Source organism: Anolis carolinensis, chromosome 5 (genome assembly GCF_035594765.1).
Source record: "Anolis carolinensis isolate JA03-04 chromosome 5, rAnoCar3.1.pri, whole genome shotgun sequence".
NCBI lineage: Eukaryota > Metazoa > Chordata > Lepidosauria > Squamata > Dactyloidae > Anolis > Anolis carolinensis.
Genome location: NC_085845.1, coordinates 143083854 through 143106319, shown reverse-complemented (window position 1 = coordinate 143106319; position 22466 = coordinate 143083854). Strand labels below are relative to the sequence as shown.

The 22466-nt window shown below is 39.1% G+C and overlaps 1 protein-coding gene across 3 annotated transcripts in view; it reads right to left on the bottom strand.

Moving 5' to 3' along the window:
- Positions 1–22466, bottom strand: part of immp2l (inner mitochondrial membrane peptidase subunit 2) — a 658834-nt gene that overhangs the window by 115155 nt on the left and 521213 nt on the right. For all 3 annotated transcript variants that reach the window (XM_003221201.4, XM_008111145.2, XM_008111144.3), the window contains exon 5: positions 8303–8405. In XM_003221201.4, coding sequence (XP_003221249.1) covers positions 8303–8405 — 103 coding nt within the window. The remainder of the gene's footprint in view (positions 1–8302; positions 8406–22466) is intronic.

The following is a 22466-nucleotide window of genomic DNA, read 5'->3' as shown; positions in this document are numbered from 1 at the left end:
GTCCTGTGTTCATCTGTTGTCTGCAAGTCTGTTTGTGTTGATTACTACTGCATACAGTAAAACTTTGTAAATAGTTTTACCAACGTCTCTGAGTGTCTCTTCGTTCTGCGTTCCACTGCTTCCATCCAACTACTGCTGCGCTGCAAATACTCTGACAGGAATGGCCTGTCAACATGACCTCAATAATTTCTACTTGCTGAACAAAAACCTGGCTGTAAGATATATAGATCTATCTTTACCGTATACACTCATGTATAAGTAGCCCTTGTGGCTTTGGAAACTACACATAAAGTAGTTTATGTTTGCAAAATTGACTTCAAAATCTCTCCCAAAACTGAGACTTCTATTAGCTGCAGTTAAAGCAAAATGCAATTTTGTCTCATAAAAACTTGATAAAAGCATTGGTTCATTTAAAGGAAACCATTCAAATGGACTCGCTGAAGCAAAATACGTATATGCCCTTAAATAATAGGAAGAATGTGATAAAGGGAAAGCCAGGATTCCTTTTAGTGGCTCCCGATCATTGAAGGCTGGTTGTTTTTTGTCTTTTTAAAGTCATTATGAATAACTGGTATGGTTTGTTTCAAAATGGAGATTAAACCAGACAATATCAAAGTAACAGCATTACAGTACATTTCCTTCTTTCCACTGAACAAAGCTGCTCTTTGAACAATAAAATACAAAAGGCCTGTTTTTCTTAATCTAACATGCTGGAAAGTAATTAAGAGCTAAATCTGTAGCTGGTCAGTTGTATTGTTTAGACATTCACACTTTTAGTACAGCACTCTTGTATCATATAAACTGATAACTACTCACATAGCTAGAAAAAGAGAAACATGAAGAACAAAAACAATAACCACCCAATATTAGTTAGAGCAAAGCTTTGAAAAATTACTTTAAAAAAAATCTTTTGAATCCGCCATCCATTCCTGAGAAATACCAGGAGTTTTCATCCAAAAATTGTAACTTTTCCAAACTTTTCCTTAATCAATGTTTGGCTTAGAAACTACATTTTTAAAAAATTGTTTCTTTTATCTCTCAGTTCAAAAAGTAATTTTTGTAAGCATTTTCCTAACCAATGTTTTCCTTAGAAAACTTTTTAAATACACTTTTGGTTTCCTAATCAGTCTGGGTACATGGGATATGGGGAATTAATGTCTCCAAAATTATTTTTTTCCATGATTATGTTTAGGGTGTTTGGATGCTTTCAGGGGGAATCCCTACTGCCTCCAGAAAAAATGGCATTTAATCTTCTCGTCCTTAATTTATTTTTGGATTTTTTTGTGATAAGAAATAGGTTGGACTATGCAAAGGGAAAGTATCGAAGAAGAAGGTAATCTTGTGTTGTGACTGCGCCTTCGGGGATTATGGATGATGGTGGTAGGATTAGAAGAGGAAGGAAAAACCCTCGCGAGGAGGGCTCATTGGAGGAGTTGCGCAGGAAATGGATTAGAGAGCTCAATGGGGAATCTTCTGAGGAAGATTCAGATGGGGAGTTTGAGGAAGAAATGGATGCTGATGAACAGGTGGTGGCTGGGGAAGTGGGCACTGAATGGGCACAGCCACCGGAGATGTCTGGGGAATTGGGGCCTATGGATACTACTGAACCTGGGGTATCTTCAGGAGCAGATCCCACTTGGGCTGCTTGGAGAAGGGAGGATGGTTCTTTAAGTGTGCATGGGGGTGAGTATGGGCAGGATGATTGGAATTCCGACGAGCAATTAGGCACGCCTGATCCACGAGCTCTAGCTGTGTGGAGTTCTGATTCTGAGTAAGATCTGGGACACCTGTTGTTTGGGTGTGAGTGTTTGGTCACCCAAGAGGAAGGGGAATAAATTGGGAATGTTTGGTCACGTCACTTTGCGTGTGGCAAGGTGTTCCTGAAGCGACATTGGGATTTCTGTTCATTCAAGAAGACTAGACTGGGACTTTGCTTCTGATGTAAGTTATCTGGGATTGCTCTGCAACGGAGGGCTGGAACTGTGTGGGTTTCCCTGGACTGCACTCTGATTACTATTTCTAGCTGCTGTTACCATCGTTGCCTTGGCTCTTTGTGCCATTTCGTGGACCTGGTTTTGATGACTGCACCCTTTTGGACCCTGGATTGTAACTCGACCTTGCTTCTGTCTTTGCCCTTTGATGGATGACTACTCACGGCTCTTGACCACTGGCTTGCCCTCCTGACCCTGCTGCTGTCTCCTGCCCTGACCCTGGATCACCCTGACGACACCTCTTCGCCTTTCCTTTGGAGCTCCTGGCATTATCTGCATCGTAGAAGCAGTTTGCTGCAGTTCTAGTTTATTTGTTCTCAGACCAGTTTGGTGATTCTTTTTAGAACTGTCCCTTTAATTCCACAGAGCCGGCTGGCTGCAACAGTAAAGGCTTGGACCCAAAGTGCCTTTTGCACCAGCTCTAAGTTTGTTTTTCCTTGGCTTTATTTTCCTGTTCTGGATTTAAGCTACTAATTGTAGCCCTTGGAAGGTTTGTGGAAGGTTCCAAGTCCTTGTTTATTTGGTCTATTTTTTTATAAGCCAACTCAATTTGTTTTTGAAGCTGAATTGAAGCATCTTTTTAGTTTTATCTAAATACTTGCGTGGATAATCCAGTTGGCTTGCTAAAACATACTTTTGATATATATTTTTGTTTGGACTGCTTTTTAAACACTAATAGTTAAGTGTTTAAAGCTATCTTCTGTGTTTATGTTTACTTTTTGGCCTATCTCCTGAATAAACTCTGTTTTGTTTGTTAATTGGCATCTGACTCTTGACATTTTGCTTGGTTTCCTTGTAAAATTCTAAGAATGATACATAAAAATTGCATAATATAAACCTTGTCTAGAATCAGCTTGGCACAGCTTCATTTACTAATGTATAATATTATTGTAGTACCAACACTTATTTTATTGAAAACAGTGAAAATATCTTATTTGCACTAATATTTTGATTTCTCTCTTGTTTTAAAACAATATGAATGTTCAGTTAAACATTATGAGCACCATGTGTGTACATGATATTTAATAGTAAACATCAACATACCCTTGTCTATATGACATATTGTTGTGGTGGTGGTCTTTGAAATCATTTCTGAATCATTTCTCTAAAACAAACTTATAATGGCCTTTTCTTGGTAAAAGTTTCTTTAAAGAAGGTTTACCATTGTTATAGCTCAGCCATCAGGATCTGGCCCTCCACAGGAGACAGAGTGGGACCCAGAGGCTGATTTGGATTTTGAGCCTCTCCGGGGTTTGGATCAGAGCCGAATGACTTTGCAGGTGCCGGAAGTTGTGCTTACAGAGGAACAGCTAATTGGAGAACATTCCAATGTTAACTCAAGGCTGGATTCACCAGATTGAGCTGTTGTAGGGGAGGATGTGTCTTTTGATTGGAGACAATCTATATCACAGGATAGGAGCCAAAGAGAAGTATGGAGAAGAAGTAAACGTTTGGCTCTCAAGCGCTGTAATTAATAAACTTTCCCATGTGAAGCTGTGAGGTTTCCTTAAAGGGACCTCGCTACTTGTTTTTGTTGCGGTGTCAACATTGCCATTCTTGGGAGAAGCATCTCTGTTCCTGTCTCTTGATCCTTGCCTTGTTTCCATGCCGTTTCCAGGATACCCTGTTGGAGTTTGTGTCTTGTGACTCTCGAGTATACCTCACCTTGTTACTCTGGTTTCCCTGCTTTTCTAGGAATACACTCCAGGTGGATTACAGTTGTCGTTTTGCTGTGTCTTGTCCCTGCTTCCTGCAATTCCTAGATGCTTACTGACTTGATTCTTTGCTGGAACTCTTTAAGTTCTGTTTGTGGATTACAACTTTGAAAGACTTTGTAGAACTACCTTTCAAACTATTGTAGACATTAGATTATGGACTACTTGCTCTATTGACTCTTTCCGCTGTTTGCTTGCATATATATACATATATAACCCTCAATAAACTGCTTTACTTGAATATCTGGCCTCAGTGTGGTTTTCAGAGTGCTCTCATACCTTTGGGGTGCAACAACCATTGTCTTCCAATGACGCAAAGGGAAGTTGATTACCCCTGGGTTCATCCAGTCGTTTTCCATGGCTAAGCAGGGATTCCAACCTGGTCTCTCAGTCCTTCAGACCACTACACCACATTACCCCTATTACTTTGTCTACAAAGGGTATTCCAAGATAGTGTTTTAGTAGGATTGGGGTCACCCAGTACAGTAACCCATGGTGTCACTCCCATGGACCACTTCCCATATTAGACCATACCACAATATTATAGCTAAAATACCAGAAGATTTGACAAAATCAACAACTATAAAAATCAGCAACAATGAAAACAACATTTCATGCTTGTAGTGTGTGTACATGAAACCATATGATTCAAAACATCATTGTAATTGAAAAACAGCTCTGACCAGAGCACATGCACATTAGAAAGTTCAAAAAGTAAATTAGCATACAATTTTATCCTATGTGCAAACAGTAAATTAGTATGGAGTTTTAGTATATGTAAGCTGGATTTATGAAAAATGTTTTGTGCTTATATCTAGCTACAGTGATAGTTTTATATAAAAGTAACAAATTTCTGCTGTAGCACTGCACAAAATTATATTTACAATCATTTTGGTGCCCCCTCTGACAGTATTACTCTGTGTGGTTCACACCTCTTGCAACTCTCTAGGATTTGGACATTCTATCTGTCTAAAATGCAGATGAAGGAATACAGTCATCCCTTTACTTTCGCTAGAGTTTGGGGCACAGGATGCTGTGAAAGTGGAAAAAATGTTCATAACAAAACACTTAATTTTTTTTATTAAAGAGAACACTTCTAGGAATCTCAAAGTCCTCCAACATGACTCTATGGTCAACTTTCAATAGAATCATTCTGGGGACCTATTGATCAAATTCACAATAGCAAAACCCACAAATGTGGAGGGCTAACTGTACAGCGTTTAGCACTGAAAGTCTATACTGTACTACAGGAGAGGAAAAACCCAAATCTGCTCTTTTTTGTTATAATCATCATTTCAGATTATATCCTATAAAGTCTAATATGTTCATCAACAAAAATAATTGGGTGGGAAAGCAACAAGGAAGCAATTTGGCTGAAATGGAAAGGAGAATATGTTCAGTCGGCGATAGGTTCAACATATAACAAGAAATTAAAATTTCTTCATAGGAAAACATACTGCTGTACTAAAATTAGACTTTTGACATAGATAGCTTTTTATACTTCAGGATGACCTTTGTTATAAGAAAAGTAGGACATTGGGATGGGATTCATTTCTGCCACTGTCTTGCCCTTTCATTTTGCTTGTCTGTTGAAAATTATATGAGAGAATGATATTATAAAGTGGAGAAGTAAGCTTCACAATGAGCTACGAGAATAAAATTTCACAACTTTCATCTACTACTAGATACATCCTGCTGTGCAATGTTATTGCCAATACCACAAACTACTATATACAACATACATTGATTTCTACAATTGCTAATTCTACCTTGTCAACGGAATTAGATTATTGCATACCCTAGGCCTATTCCCACCACTCACCTTCCTTACTATAAATTCAAACTCTGCCTATTTCCATGCAAAGGAGAAATTTAAGAAGATCATGCTAAAAATATACTTGCATGTTCTATCCTAAATAGAAGCCATTTCTATAATATCATTTAAAAAGATATCTTGCTCATATATTCAAATACATTTTAAATACATTTTAAAAGCAAAGCCAAAATGGGCAATGGGGGAAAAAACCAATAATAAAATCAAAGTAAATCAAATAAAACAAGCATGCAGATGTAGCAAGGACACAGATTACTAAAGTCTTAACCCGATGCCTTGGAGATATCTCATGCAACTGTCTAGGTGAAAGTCTCACAGCTGAAGTAGCAAAAGGTTCTTTTTCCAGCCACCAGCTGTCTGACCTCTGACAATGGGAGCAGTCCGAATATTACAACTGATGCAGAATTCAAAGATCGGGGCATTAACATGCAAACATGCATTCTGCCTCAAATGTCCATAAATGCACCTGATACCCATCTGCCAGGAATGGCTGTTACCAGAACTGTACTTACTCCCTACACTGTTTACTACTCAAGAAAATATGAAAAGCTGTGCCATATAATGCTGGTAGACAGGATGAATCAGGTATCCCAATTACTTGTTTGAAGGAACTGAAAATACAGAATTAGGTGGCAGTCCAACTGAAATCATGTGACAGCTTTATTACTAAGCCAAACATTCCAAGCAGTTAGTCTATATTTATGACATATAAAGAACTCTAGGAAGTTCATAAATAAAATATGGTTAAACAGTCTATGTGAATACAATGTTTATGAAGTGACAATGCACCTACAATATCCTTTGCTAATTGTTTCTGCTGCACATTAATTTTCATTGTTCATATCTAAACTAAATTATCTGATATCATGCTTGAAATAGAACAAAAATGCAAAACAAATGCCTTTATGTTTAGACCCTTTTCCCCACAACTATGTTAATGTCACCCTTCTCCTTTTACCCTTGCCCTAGTTCACCAATATGTTCTGCCAATATGTTCTGATGAGATGAGTAATATGAAACATTCATTGCCGAAGGAACACTGCTGACAGAACTGTCATGCTGTACAACATCAGACGCAGGAACACTTTAATAGAGAAAGATCTCACATTTGGTTATGACCAATTGAGTAATGCCTATGCATATATGAATGAGCCCTACATTTTCTCTCTGATTCTCTTTAATATCTCTCCTCTTTTCTTTATTGTAAAAATTCTCTTTCTTAGACACTCTGACATTTTTCTATTTCTTCTTCCATGACTACTGTCATTTTGAGTCCCAGTAACTATCATCCTTCCCATCCTTGCTAATTTGTCTGACTTTCTTCTGCAATCACACAGTGACGTGTAGTCAGCCCTCCTTATCCATAGATTCTGTATCCATTGATTCCATCATCAGTATATTGAAAACATTTTTAAAAATTCAAAATAAAAATCTTGATCTTGATCTTTTATATACTGCACTAGTGAGATTTGCCCTGGAACTAAACCCTGAGGATACCAAGGGCCCAATGTAATTTTCAAACCAAAATTTAACCACTTATATTACTATTTCCTTGCAAGTTCCTCTTCAAGATCTGCACTTCTTCAAAAGGCTTCCATGAACTACCATCCACCCTATACACACATCCCACTGCTTTGCAAAGCTTCTTACTCACAGTACTCATTGTCAGACTCTAATCACCGACTAATGACTTGAAGGTTGGGTTGCTGACCTGAAGGTTGCCAGTTCGAATCCAACCCAGGGAGAGCATGGACATGAAGGTTGGGTTGCTAACCTGAAGATTGCCAGTTCAAATCCAACCCAGGGAGAGCATGGACATGAAGGTTGGGTTGCTAACCTGAAGATTGCCAGTTCGAATCCAACCCAGGGAGAGCATGGATGAGCTCCCTGTATCAATTCCAGCTCCATGAGGGGACATGAGAGAAGCCTCCCACGAGGATGGTAAAAACATCAAAACATCTGGCTGTTCCCTGGGCAACGTCCTTGCAGATGACCAATTCTCTCAAACCAGAAGCAACTTGCAGTTTCTCAAGTCGCTCCTGATATGAAACAATATCAGAGACAAGTCTGTCTTCATTTTTAAAAGAAATCTCTAGGCCAGTGGTTCTCAACCTAGGGTCCCCAGACATTTTTGTCCTTCAATTCCCAGAAATCCTAACAGCTGGTAAACTGACTGGGATTTCTGGGAGTTGTAGGCCAAAAACATCTGGGGACTCCAGGTTGAGAACCACTGTTCTAGGCTTTTCTCTATCCTACATGGCTCTTGTACACTTTTGACACACAGAAAAAGTCAAGGCATAGTAACAGATTTCAAGGTCATTAACTACCTAAGGCAACAATTACTGCTGAATGTTTAGAAAGCCTGTGCTCGCTTTAGAGCATTTCCAAGCATCTGTTGCAAACACAGGAAGCTCTCGCTCTCCCAAATTTACCAGTGTAAGAGAAAAATGTTTGTCTATTTAAGACTGCAATCCCATACAATATTGCTGATGATTACAACCTATTGAACTCTGTACGGGACTTACCACTGAGCTATTTAGATCAGTATGTAAGCATAGCAAAGGTGAAACAGAAGAAGAGTTTCCCTCCCATCTCTACCTTGCTTCAAAAAAAAAAAAAAGGTTCGACGAGAAAAGATGCACCTACTGAATTTCCCCCTTTTAAAAATAATCTTAAAGGAACAAAATCTGTGCTCCTGTTAAATTATTGTCATCCTGTATATATTTATTATAAAATATATAGAAAGAGTTATTGTGACTCACCGGGCCAAAGGCATTGCTGTCAAAGCTGTGTCCATGATGGTCCCCTTCTACCCAAATATGGCCATGTGGAACTTTCACATACTTCTTTTTGTAGCCTATAGTTCTAAAGACAAATACCAATGTAGAATTAGCAGTGCAAGATGTAAACCCTATTTCAACCCCACAAATAGTGGTCACTATTCACAATACAAGTAATACAAAAAAAAGCAATTGTTTTGGTTCTTTTCTCTCTCTCCAAAGTAATTCATTCACACAGTTCAAAAAACAAAATGTTCTCATTCATATTTTTGTAAAATTATAATGCATTCCTGTTGATGTAAATCTTTGCTTGTTTTATCTGGAATCTTGCTAGTGAGTTTTGTTAATGTAAGAGTAACTTATTTCAATGTAGGGTTTTTTTTTGTTAGTTAATAACCTTTACACACTTACCCTCAGTAATTACAACTTTACATTTTAATTTATAGGAGTTTAGACCAGAATATATTTTTAGACATCTTCTTGTTTGTTTGTTCCATCTCTGTTCGCATCAATCTAACCTGCAGCCATTTTTCTCTTCTCTGAGTCTACTCCATTATATGTATTTATGAAAATTATCTATAAGTACAGCTACTTTGTTATGAAACCTGTTCTTGTTCACCTTCTGCTTGGCCAAAGTCTTTTACTCCAGTACTTTTTTTCACATTTCCAAACATCATTGACAGGAACGGGTCCAGCTGTATCCCTTGTCATTTCCCTTTCATCATAGCAGCTACACATGGGGTCCTCAAACTTTTAAACAGAGAGCCAGTTCTTGTTTTCTCATGCTGACCTCTGTGAAAACTCCCTCCAGATGCTCCACTTTGCCCTCAGGTTGGCTGGCCATGTCCATTGGCTAAACCATCACAGCAAAGCCTGTCCCTACTCTCCAAACCATTGGCTTGCTGGGCACAGCACAAATGGCGGACACTTTAACAACTTTATCACGCTAGACTAAGGTGAACCCTTGGGGGTCCCGGCAGGGGGCATGGAGAACCCATCACTCCAAACTCCACATTACCCACCTTACCTGGACCCCCATCCCATGGGAAGAAGCATCACCGCCCACCTTCCCCTCATTGCTCTTAAGGCAACATGGGAAGCCTCCTGTATTACTGAGATGGAGGCATGTACCGCTTCCACTCCTCTTTCCCCACATAACTCGGCCAGAAGTTGATGTGTGTCATGGGAAAGGCTCTGTGGTGAAAGAGGAGAAGAAGTGGTGTGTGATGGGAAAATCAGCCCAACTAATGAGTTTAAGAGTTTTCATGCCCGTCAGTGAGGGTAAATGAGGGTGGGTGGCAGGTAAATGACCTTGGAAGGCCATATCCAAACCATGGACCATAGATTGAAAACCCCTAATCTACACTTTCTTTTCCTTTGCTTCTTTTTATCTTCCACAGAGATACTTATGCCAGGAAATTTGATATCTTCTGATATTTGCTTTCACATGTAAGAACATAACTATTGAAGTTTTCTTTTTCTGACAAAGCTAGCAGGGTTTTTGTACATTTTATGTATGCCATTTGTGGAAAAAATAGTAATTTTTGTAAGCTGCCTTGAGTTCCTTCGGGTGAGAAATGCGGGGTACAAATGAAGTAAATAAATAAATAACCTTTTCTAATATTTCACACTAGCTGCTTATTTACATGTGCATAACTAAGAAACATGTCCTGATCCAGTCTTTCCCATCCCATTTTAAAATCAGGTAGCTGCAACAGCCCAAGAAGATCTGCTTAGTTACCAAAAGTATTACAAGGAAGATGGTGACTCCTCACTAACCAACAAACAATCGGGATGGTGACAGGAGCTCTACTGGGAAGGGGCTAGAAGCATCCTCCTCCTTGAGCTCCAATTGCCAGCTGAACAGACATCTTTTACCCACTGTGGCTGCTGGCTAATAAAGTTGTCCAGGAAGGCACTCACATTGTCAGAATGAATACAAAGCAGTAACAAATCTGTTACTCTAAGTAACTCTAATCCACAACAATAAGGAATGTCAAGCATATTTGTTTGTGTGCAAAATACTGTATTTAGTGAGGAAAGGCATAAGTATTTGGACAGTTGATAACATTTCATACAAAATGCAAGGGAATTAAAAAGGGAAGGGAGAGAATTGTCTTTTCATTCTCACTGCTAAAATATTTTGTTGCAATTCAGTTTTTAATGGGGCAGCTAAACATGCTGTGAGTATACTTTAACACTGAGTATAAGAAGGTTTCTAGTTTTTTTTTAAAAAAAATCCCTATATTGTGTTTGAGAAGTTAGACTCATCCAGATTATTAATGTCCATCCCAAGTAGTGTTGGCCTATTTAAATCAGTGGGTGTTATGCAAGTGGTGACTAATATTTCCCATTAATTTTAGTATGTTTTACTTAATACATTCAAAGCAGTATATGTATTCTATTGCTCTGGAGGTCAGCCACCAAGCATAATGTTGGATGTAGACAGATGACACTTACTCTAGCATACTATGTTTTATCAGTAGTTAGGAAGCTACAGAAAGGAGACATAATTAGCATAACATTACATTTTATGGGCAGCAATAAACAAATGTAGATAAGGGAAACAAAGTTAAACACTGATTATATAGAAAATTAACCCAGTGAATAGCACATGTGGGATGAAAAGTATTTTTATTTGATATCCATAAACACAGACTACAACATCAAACAATGTTCTAAACATTTTTTCATGGGGATCTGGACATTACAAGCCATATAAACATAACAGATGGCCAACATCTATAATATTTCCATATTTTAAACATAGTCTAATATTCACAATTTCTGTATTGTGCATAACAATAGGAGATGCCATGAAACTCCATAGAAGTCCAAGTCTGTTTATGTTACACAGATTTAACAAGTATGCATTATATTTCTCTATAGCAAGGGCTGGTAACTATTAGGAGTTGGGTGCTCCACTGGCCTGCATGACATCTTTGAGGGCTTCCCCACATGATTACCTTGACCCCCAAATTTGGTAGGCAGATTTTTTTACCCCTAAACAGTCAACAGCCTGCTTTCAATTCTACACAGAATTTGGAGGTATGAAATAATGGTCCCAGAGTGCAACATCTTCATTCCTGAAAGTGACCTTAATGCAGGAAACAATAGAAAAAGTGACAAACATGTTAGTGCATTCCAGTAATATTCAGGAAAGTCCAGAAAGGCATGAAGAAATATTTAAAACTATCCACTGCTGAAAGTAGACACTGATCTTATGACTTCTGGATTTGTCAGGCACATACCTACCATCATTTAATAAAACATGTATGTAACAATCCTAAGCCGTCACTAGAAGATCAACCTCAAGATAAAAGTTAGGTGTTGATGACACCCAACATTTGCCTCTCTTTTCTAACCAACTCAAAAAAAGCAGTTGTGCTAGATGGGGGTCACACTTCCCCAATATATCAGATTTGCAGCTTGGGCATACTCCTGGATTCAGATCTAAGCCTGGATCCCTGCATTTGCACAATTAAAGCTATTGAGTCTGTCCACAGTGGCATAAGATTCCCGTTTGGATCACCATAATGCATTCTACATAGAGCTGTCGTTGAAAAGAAGGGAAGACATTTAAGCATGTCCAAAATGCTGTGACTATTCTGTGATTACAACTGGTTATAGGGACTTTACTAGCTACTAGTCAATTTACCGCCAACATTCAAAGTGCTGGTTATGACAATTAAAGCAATACATAGCTTTGTCCAGTATCTCAAATACCATATTTCTACATACCTATAAGAGTTTTAAGCACCTCAGAGATAGCTCACCTCTTGATCCCACCACCTTTGCAAGCTCCTTTTCAAGTGGCTGCTCCTAGTCGTGGAACTTGCTCACCAAAGAGAATAAGATGGCCTCCTTTCTGGTTTCTTTTCATCAGCAGGGAAAGATGATTACTAATATTCTACATCAGCTACTCCTGGACTGATTTCCCAAACCTGATTGAATTATTAATCATCCACGCTCCAATCACCAGCAAAATTGACCTCCTTCTCCTTATTCAGTTGATATCCAGTCAAGTAGGTTATGGGCATTTACCATTCTGACAAAAGTATCACAATCATGACTAGGTAGCAATCATGAATACAAAACAGTTACCTAGATTTATTCATCCATGGCTGATCCATAGTCACAATTGTGACTTAGGGCCCTTATCACATGGATGTTTCCCCCATTTATCTCCCTTTTCACACTGTGGCAAAACAGTGTGCCTTCCTTTGATGCAGGTCCACTTCCCATGACTGCCCATGGGAATCTGTCTTTCCAGCATGTGAAGCTGGAAAGAAGACTCCGTGTTACCAGATTCCTGCTGCCAGAAAGTGGGGGGGGGGGGGAGTGAAGGAAAGTGGAAAGAAGATGGGGAAAGGTTGTGGGATGACTGGCCATCCCCAAAGACAGATCCTGCCGGGAGAGAACGGGCTAAGATGGTTTTCCCACTCTTCCCAATTGTTTTCCCCCACTTCCCTCCTGTCCATCTGATGAAGTTCTTAGTTATCATTGTGACATTGTTGTCTACAACTGTAACTCTATCTCTACAGGCAATTGGGGGATTGATGACTGATGTCTCCATCAGACTGACAGAAGGGTGTTTTAATGATGAGCATTTATCTTTATTGACATGTTTAAAATGTGTTTTAAATGGTTTTAATGTTATGCTCTTTTTATTTTTTATTTTTTTATTAAGATTTTAGTGGTACTTTTAGTTTTCATTATAGGCCAGTGGTTCTCAACCTGGGGTCCCCAGATGTTTTTGATCTACAACTTGGTTTGGGACCAGCCTATCTTCGTGACTGCATCTTTCCCTACAAACCTGTGCAATCTCTAAGATCTTCTGGGGAAGCTCTTCTCTCGCTTCCTCCCCTTCGCAAATGCGGTTGGTGGGGACGCGGGAGAGGGCCTTCTCTGTGGTGGCTCCCCAGCTCTGGAATTCCCTCCCCAGGGAGATTAGGTTAGCACCGACCCTCTCTGTCTTTCGGAAGCAGTTAAAAACATGGATGTTCTGTTGTGCATTCGATTAGACAAATCCGTTATATCCTGGCCCTTACCCACATCGAAATTTGCCCTGTCATATTATAGTCTGATTTCTATCGCTTATTTATTTATCTTTCCTACCTGCTTTGTCTATTTTATGTATGTTCTATTTTGATATAGACACTCTTTTTATCAGTTTGATTGTTTGCCCATTTATGTCCATATTGGACCTTTTAATGCTGTGGATGATTGTTTATATTTCCTGCTCTTAATTATGTTTTTTAAACTATTACCTGATTAATTTGTTTTTAAATGTGATGCTTGTTGTTTTAACTTTTTGCTTTTGTGATGTTATGTGATTTGTATTGGGCTTGTCCCTGTGTGAGCCATTCTGAGTCCCTGTTGGGGAGATGGAGGTGGCATACAAAAATAAAGATTATTATTATTAACTCCCAGAAATCCCAGCCAGTTCATCAGCTGTTAGAATTTCTGGGAGTTGAAGACCAAAAACATCTGGTGATCCCAGTTTGAAAACCACTGTTATAGGCCCTCTTGTTAGATAGTAAATGAACGGGAGTCGTGGTTCATGACCTCTTATCTTGGACATAATTTTTTATGACATGCAAAGCCATATCAGACTGTACCGATCTAAATATATGGCGAATCTTTACAGTTTTCCTCTTTTTCTATATCAAGTTGATACACTGCTAAACATCCCTGGAGCAATTCAGGTTGCAGTTATCAAAACATCCCAGACACAACAACAGGATTTTTTTTAAAACAAATAAAGAATTCTTAGAAGAAACAGAGGGCAGGAAGTTAAATAGCTTGAAGCAGTTGTCCTTTTCTTTTTAATAGTAGTTGTATAAAATACTATGCCTGATCATTTTTGTCAAGGAATATTCAGTCTCTGAGAGCCAAAAACCTTCCTTTGTTTCAAATCTGTCACATTAGGCTTTGTACAAGTTAGAAAATGGTCATTAGCATGATCAAAGCAAATATATTACACAAAGCTTTTAACCTGGATTTTCCTGTTATGTACAGCCATTCCAGTATTTAATGCAACATTTCAGAAGCCACTGTGCCTCGCCATACATTTTAGAGCAGGTAGGATCTGTTGATCTTAACATTAAAAGCAAATCATTTTGTAATTTACTGAGATTTCCACAATTTAAATTTCTAAGACTTTGTAATTTCTATGGCACTGTGCAGTGTTTTTTTCATGAAGGAAATTTTATTAAGAAGTCCTAACATGCAAATAAATTCATAGTGATTCACTATTTTTTGATAGTGTCAAAACAACCTTTTTCATTGGGGACAAGAACATTTGCAGGTATTCTTTATATTCCTGCTGTCTGTCTGGTAGTTTGGGAAAGGGCATTATCTTGTCCATCATTAGAATTACTAATGATGCACTACACAATAGTATAACCGCAGTTGTCAAACTTCTCTGTAAGAGTCCATATCCCATTTTCCTATCAGAAATAGCAAATTAAACATTTGAATTACGTATGGGGTGTTGGGATTGTTATGAGCCTTCAAGTAAAATCCAACGTATTTTGACTATCATAGAGTTTCCTCAGGTAGATTTCTTCAGAAGTAGTTTGCTATTGCCTTCCTTTGAGGCGTATATTTGCTACCACTGTACTTTTAAAGAAACAGATGTCCCTCTCAAGCCCACCCAGGAATCAGAATGTTAATATAATAGGATTGTTGTGTGTTTTCCGGGCTGCATGGCCATGTTCCAGAAGTATTCTCTCCTGACGTTCCGCCCACATCTATGGCAGGCATCCTCAGAGGTTGTGAGGATGCCTGAGGATGCCTCAGAGGTTGTGAGTAAGCCTCTGAGGATGCCTGCCATAGATGTGGGCAAAACGTCAGGAGAGAATACTTCTGGAATATGGTCATACAGCCCGGAAAACACACAACAACCCTGTGATTCTGACCATAAAAGCCTTTGATAACATGTTAATATATTTCTTCTATTTTTATCCTAACATACTCATTACTACTTGGATGCTGCATTTTACATAGCAATGTCCATTTCATTTCTCCATTTATTGGGTTGATATTTTAATGAATTGTGGACTAGTCAGAAATATTATGAACATGAGTGATTTTTGAAATAAGAATAAACCAATAAAACTTTGAAATTGCTTTAAAGAGGACACTGGACCCCATATTGTGCTTCTTCAGTTTAGACAGTCTACGGAATACAAGAAATCTTCATTTGCCCTATGCATGTGCTTCTGGAATACAGTCTGTATATATATAGATTCAGAGCTGAAAGTACACGTATTCCAACTTACAAACAAATTCTACAAGAACAAACTTACAGAACCTCTTGTTCGTAACTTGGTGACTGCTTCTATATATGATTAAAAGATAAGACAAATTCTATACAAATCCCATTTAGCAATGAGATCCCAAAATAAAAAAAGGAAGGTTTATTTCATTGTGCACACGTTACATTAACAACAAGCTACAATTGTAAAGAAATTCAGGAGCAAAACAGATCTTCCATTATTCAGTGTCCATGTTCTGTACTTTTTTAAAAAAAGTTCAAGGTCATTTTGATATTAGGTTACTTTGCAACAAAATCAATAAATCATTTGTTCATGCACACTGGGCTGCAGACTTAAGAAATGCACATTTAGTTAATGATTGTCCCTTTCTTTAATTACTGTTGTGACAAATACTTTTGGTTTTACTCCAAAGAACATATCAGAAGATGCAGACATTCTCAATGCCCCTTTCGCACACTATGTTAACAAAGGCATGGCTTCCTCCAGAATGAAAATCAATCAGTAATTTTTTACACTGCTGCTTTCTTATATGAACTGTAATACAATGGACTACCAAATATCTGATGTTGGAAGTATTCATTGAGGAGGTAAACTATTCATGGATGTCATTAACTTCTCTAGTTGGGAGCTGACTTGATTGAATTATATCATACCATTCAAATATCTCAATTTCCCAGGGGCAATTTTGATTAATCCTCTGTCATCCTGATGTGGAATGAAGACCCTTAACTACTATTAGTCCAGCAAGCCTGATTCCCCTCAATAAGGATGGCTTACTTTTGGTGTTGTCATTTTTATGAGCATTTCAATTGGGATATATCATTTCCATTTTGGACACCCATTTAATATGTCTCAGTTTCTCTCTTTTCCTTCTGCTTTCCTACTTTGTTCTCAGCTTAATTTCAAGCACTCTCAGTCATGTAATATAACTGGAGCAGGCTGCAGAATCTATCCCATTCCTGACATTGTATCATCACATCACAATGGGATAGATTCTGCAGCCTGATCCATATCTATATATATAAAAGAGTGATGGCATCACGGCGACTCCCAAAACAACAAAAGTACAGGCCCCACAACCTCGAAATTTGACAACACAACCCATCATCCATGCCTCCAGGTTGATACAACAAAAAGAAAAGAAAAACAAACTCCTAATTAGAGGGAGAGCAATAATTTTTTTTATCCAATTGCTGCCAGTTTAGAGGGCTAATCTCTGTCCACTTCGTCTCCTAGCAACCAACTCCTAGCAAGCCAAGGGACAGCCAGGGTTCAGTTAGGGGACAGGCAGACTTAGGCTATCTAATTTGCACTGGATTATATGACAGTGTAGACTCAAGGCCCTTCCACACAGCTATATAACCCATTTATAATCTTATATCATCTGCTTTGCACTGGGTTATCTTGACTCCACACTGCCATATAATCCACTTCAGTGTGCATTTTATACAGCTGTGAAGAAGGGGCCTCATATAATCCAGTTCTAAGCAGATAATATAAGATTATCAATAAACAGTAGAGTCTCACTTATCCAACATAAACACGCCGGCAGGAGAAGTGAATATGTTGGATAATAAGAAGGGATTAAGGAAAAGCCTATTAAACATCAAATTAGGTAATCATTATACAAATTAAGTACCAAAACATCATATTATACAACAAATTTGACAGAAAAAGTAGTTCCATGTGCAGTAATGCTAGGTAGTAATTACAGTAGAGTCTCACTTATCCAACACTCGCTTATCCAATGTTCTGGATTATCCAATGCATTTTTGTAGTCAATGTTTTAAATGCATTGTGATATTTTGGTGCTAAATTCATAAATACAGTAATTACTACATAGCATTACTGTGTATTGAACTACTTTTTCTGCCAAATTTGTTGTCTAACATGATGTTTTGGTGCGTTGGATAATCCAGAACATTGTATAAGTGAATGTTGGATAAGTGAGATTCTACTTTAATATGAAATAATTACTGGGATAGAATAATGCAGAACAATATTGTGAAGAAGTGTATAATTATATTTTGTTTATAGATGACATGTTTATTTGATTTTGTTTAAACAGTCAGGTTTGGCTAAGTTTAAAATGGTAAATATTTGAATTGATGATGTGAGGGGGAAGGTAGCCATCTTAGAATGCTAGAACAGGTTACCCTAGCAACAGGGGTGGAGCCAACCGCTGCCTGGAAAGGAAAAGGGGGAATATTTTAAAACCCAGGCAGTCTGTGATTTTCTAGTCACAGTAGAGGATCTGATTCTTGTGAGGAGAATCAGGTTGGCTCAAATAGAAGGATTTGAGTCAGATTTAGGTTAGACCAGACTAGGCAAGTTAGGTGACTTGTCTAGGGTCATTTATAGAGCCTGTGGATTAGGGAAAATTAATCCCAGGGGATCCAGGAGGATCAGGGTTTAGTGTAATCCAGAGAAAGGAATATTTTGAAAGTTTGACCACCTCATATCCGTTTGTAACCATTAAGCGAAGTGCCTTTAACAAGTTATATGAAACCATCAAGCTCTGTACCTGCAATAAACTTGTTTTGATTTTATTCTAACCAAGCCTCTGTCATACTGTTAGGTTTTACAATGTACTGAGTCATGCACTGCTAATGGGCTTCTATTGGGAATCATTTGGGGAATGTGTTTGGGCCTACTCTAGGTGATTGTCAATGATGCAATCCTGAGTTTGGGTTGGGTTAATTAGTTGGTAACCAATCAGTGATTACTATGTGTATGTATTGTATATAAGGAACCATGTTCAGTGTATTTCCCCCCCCCCCTTTCCTTTCCTTTTGATGTCGTGACGTCTATATGTAATTAAACCTACTACTACTTGGACAAGATACTACGTTCTGTGGTGAGTCTGTAATATCATCTAGACTAGGGGAAAGACAGTAGTAAAAACTGACAATGGCCGGGCATGTGCTCAAGAGTCTACTATGGAAGCAGACTGAAAGTACTGAGCAGATGTAAGCTACTGGAAGGCGCTGAGACTCTGCAAGCATAAAGTTAAGTCTTAACACATACTCTTATATTAAGTTAAGCAACAACAACATCTAAAGTGGAACAAATAGAGAAAGCTTAAAAGAACCAGTGCCATCTGCCTGACGTCTCCTCCATTGGTGGCAGCGAAGAAGATAGTCAACCAAATAATTAACATCATCTCTCATAAAACATCTTTATTAATTGGTGGTATCTCTGTGTGTGTGTAGGATCAGAGGGATTCCATCTCTGTCACACATTCCTGTCAGACACCTCACCTCTGTACAAATTTGGTGGCAGCGGTGGGATTCTAAAAGGGATTCCACTCCCTGTCACCCTCAGTTCTGTACATATTGGTGGCAGCGGTGGGATTCAAAAGGGATTCCATTCCCTGCCACATCAGTTCTTTACAAATATAATCTCTAAAACCAGGACAGTAAATAAACAGGGGAATTCCACATAGGAAACAATCAGGGCCAGCTAACACCTCCCAACAAAGTATTCCCATCATCAAAGTCTGGCAAATCCTCTGTTTTCTCAGGGCTACAGACAGTAGAAGCACATAAAATATCGCAAACAACACCATTCTGAAAACAAGGGAATTCCAGACAGGAAACAATCAGGGCCAGCTAACACCTCCCAACAAAAAATTCACTCAAGGAGGAAACAGCCAGGCTTTAAAGCTGCAAGGCCATTACATCCTAATCATTTTTCCTAATTGCAGCATTCATACTTGCCTCCAACAGAAAAAAAAACCAATCAGAAATATTGTATATTCACAACCTTTAGGAAATAATATCCCCTGATGGCGCAGCATGTTAAAGCGCTGAGCTGCTGAACTTCTGGACTGAAAGGCCGCAGGTTTGAATTGGGGGAGCGGAGAGAGCCCCCACTGTTAGCCACAGCTTCTGCCAACCCAGAAGTTCAAAAACATGCAAATGTGAGTGCATCAATAGGTACTGCTCCGGCGGGAAGGTAACGCCGCTCCATGCAGTCATCCCACATGACCTTGGAGGAGTCTACGGACAACGCCGGCTCTTCGGCTTAGAAATGGAGATGAGCACCAACCCCCAGAATCAGACATGACTGGACTTAATGTCAGGGGGAAAGCTTTACCCTTTACCTTAACTACCACCAATTCCTCAATACTTTATTTCTCATACCACAGACTTCGCCACAGCAACGCGTGGCCGGGCACAGCTAGTATATATATAAAAATGTAATGTGCCATTTTACTATGGAGTAAACAACAAAACTACTGAACCAAATCACACCCAATTTGGCCACAAAAGACATAGTCATTCAGTCTATGTCTTTCAAACAAAGAAGTAGAAAAATAAAGCCCAAATTAGAGGAAGAGAAAGGGCCATTTCCCCCCTTTAGAAACGGCTTAAAAGGGTAGGCCCTGCCCCCTTTATGCCGTGCCCACTTTGTTTCCTAGTAATTCCCTCAGCCAAAATGGTGCCCAGGGCACAGGCAGAGTGCACTTAGGCCTCATCCACACTGCCTATAAAATACAGATTATCAGATTTGAACTGGATTATATGGCAGTGTAGACTCAAGTCCCTCCCACACAGCTATATAACCCAGAATGGCAAGGCACATAATCCACAGTACCTGCTTTGAACTGGATTATCTAGAGTTCACACTAGAAGGCAAGTACCCAGACTTCTAAGCAGCAAGACTATTCTGTTGCATTCCAGCTCACCAAACAAGGATTCCCAAAAGACGAAAACAGTCAGGCTTTGAGGCTGCAAGGCTATTCACTGCTATTCCACATGGCCGACAAATGATTCCCATAAGCTGCAGCGACACTTGGCCGGGCACAGCTAGTATACTGTATATATAAAAATGTAATCTGTGTTTTGTTTTCCCATGGAGTAAACAACAAAACCACTGAACCAAATCACACCAAATTTGGCACACAAAAGACATAGTCATTCAATCTATGTGTTTCAATAAAAAAACCTAGAAAAATAGTCCAAATTACAGAGGATGAGGAAGAGCCTTTCTCCACCTAACTACCAGTCAGAAAGGTAGGCCTTGTTGCCTTTAGGCCCCACCCCCTTCATGTCCTAGTAACTCCCTCAGCCAAAATGGCACCCAGGAGACAGGCAGAGTGCACTTAGGCCTCGTCCACGCTGCCTATAAAATACAGATTATCTGATTTGAACTGGATTATATGGCTGTGTAGACTCAAGGCCCTTCTACACAGCTATATAACCCAGAATGCCAAGGCACATAATCCACAGCATCTGCTTTGAATTCGATTATCTTGAGTTCACACTGCCATTTAATCCAGTTCAGTGTGGATTTTATACAGCTGTGTAGAAGGGGCCTCATATAATCCACTTCTAAGCAGATAATATAAGATTATAAATATAATATAATAATATTTGCTGTGGTATAATAATACAGAACAATTTAATCTCTAAAATCAGGACAGTAAATAAAGGGCAACACTGAAAAAAGGGAAATTTGGAATTCCAGAAAGGAAACAATCAGGGCCAGCTAACACCTCCCAACAAAAGATTCCCCCAGTGAGGAAGAAGCCAGGCTTTGAAGCTGCAAGGTCATTAAATGCTAATCAAGGCGACTAATCACAGCATTCATACTTGCTGCACCAAGACTATTCATTGCTACTCTACCTGGCCAACCAAGGATTCCGCAAGGTAGAAAGTGGCCAGGCTTGCAAGCAGCAAGGCTATTCAGTGCTATTCAACCTGGCCAACCAAGATTTCCTCTAAGTAGAAAACCCCTAGGCTTTGAAGCCATGAGGCTACCCCGTCCCATTCAACCTGGCCTAGCAAGGATGCCCTACATAGAAAGCGGCCAAGCTTTTATGATACAAGACTATTCAGTGCAATTCAAGCTGGACAAACAAGAATTTCCCTGCAAAGGAAGTAGCCATGCTTCAAAACGGCTCTTTGATTGGAGGGTGCTACTCCAGCTAGCCAAACAAGGATTCCCCTAGGTATAACACAGACAGGCATTGAAGCTGTAAGGCTATTCAGTGCAATTCAACCAGACCAACAAAGGATTAACCTTGATAGAAGGCTACCAGGCTTTGAAGCAGCAATACTACTCTGTACTACTGAAGCTAACCAACCAAAGATTCCCCTAGATAGCAAGCAGCCAGGCTTTGAAGTAGTGGGGCTATTCATTGTAATTCTAGCAGCCCAAAAAACCATTCCCCTAGAACGCAAGTCCCCAGCCTTCCAAGCAGCAAGCCTATTCCTTTGCATTCCAGCTCACCAAACAAGGATTCCCATAAGAAGAAAACAGCCAGGCTTTGAGGCTGCTATTCCACCTGGCCAACAAAACATTCACATAAGCCACAACAATGTATGGCTGGGCACAGCTAGTAAGGTATATCCTCTAACTGTTCCAATTTGGTACGAGCCATACTGTGCCATATAATCCTTTGTAACCCCACTTTTTCAGCTGCTTTTAAAAGTCCCAATTTCTCCTTTTTCATATTCACTTCCCCTTATCCTCAACCTTCAATTAACTCAACAGTGGGGAGAGGATAAGAGCAAAAGTGTTACAGACTTTCCCAGTTTATCTGTTCTTCCTCATTAATACATTTAGCCAACTTAACAGCTCTCTGATGTTGTCTGGCAGCACGTGCCCTGGTTTTCATTTGTGAAATATTGGAGGATTTAAATACCCCTATATTAAAGAAAAAAACAAATAATTTTTTTTAGGCTAAATACGTTTTCTGTAAATCAGCTTGAGGGGCTGGTGTATGCATGCATGTCTGGAGGCAGAGTAATGTGATTCACACAAACACATTTTGAAATGGCTTTTCACTTCATAGATTTGCCATGGAAGTGAAAACAAGACATACGTACAAGGTTAAATCTTCTAGAATGGGGTAG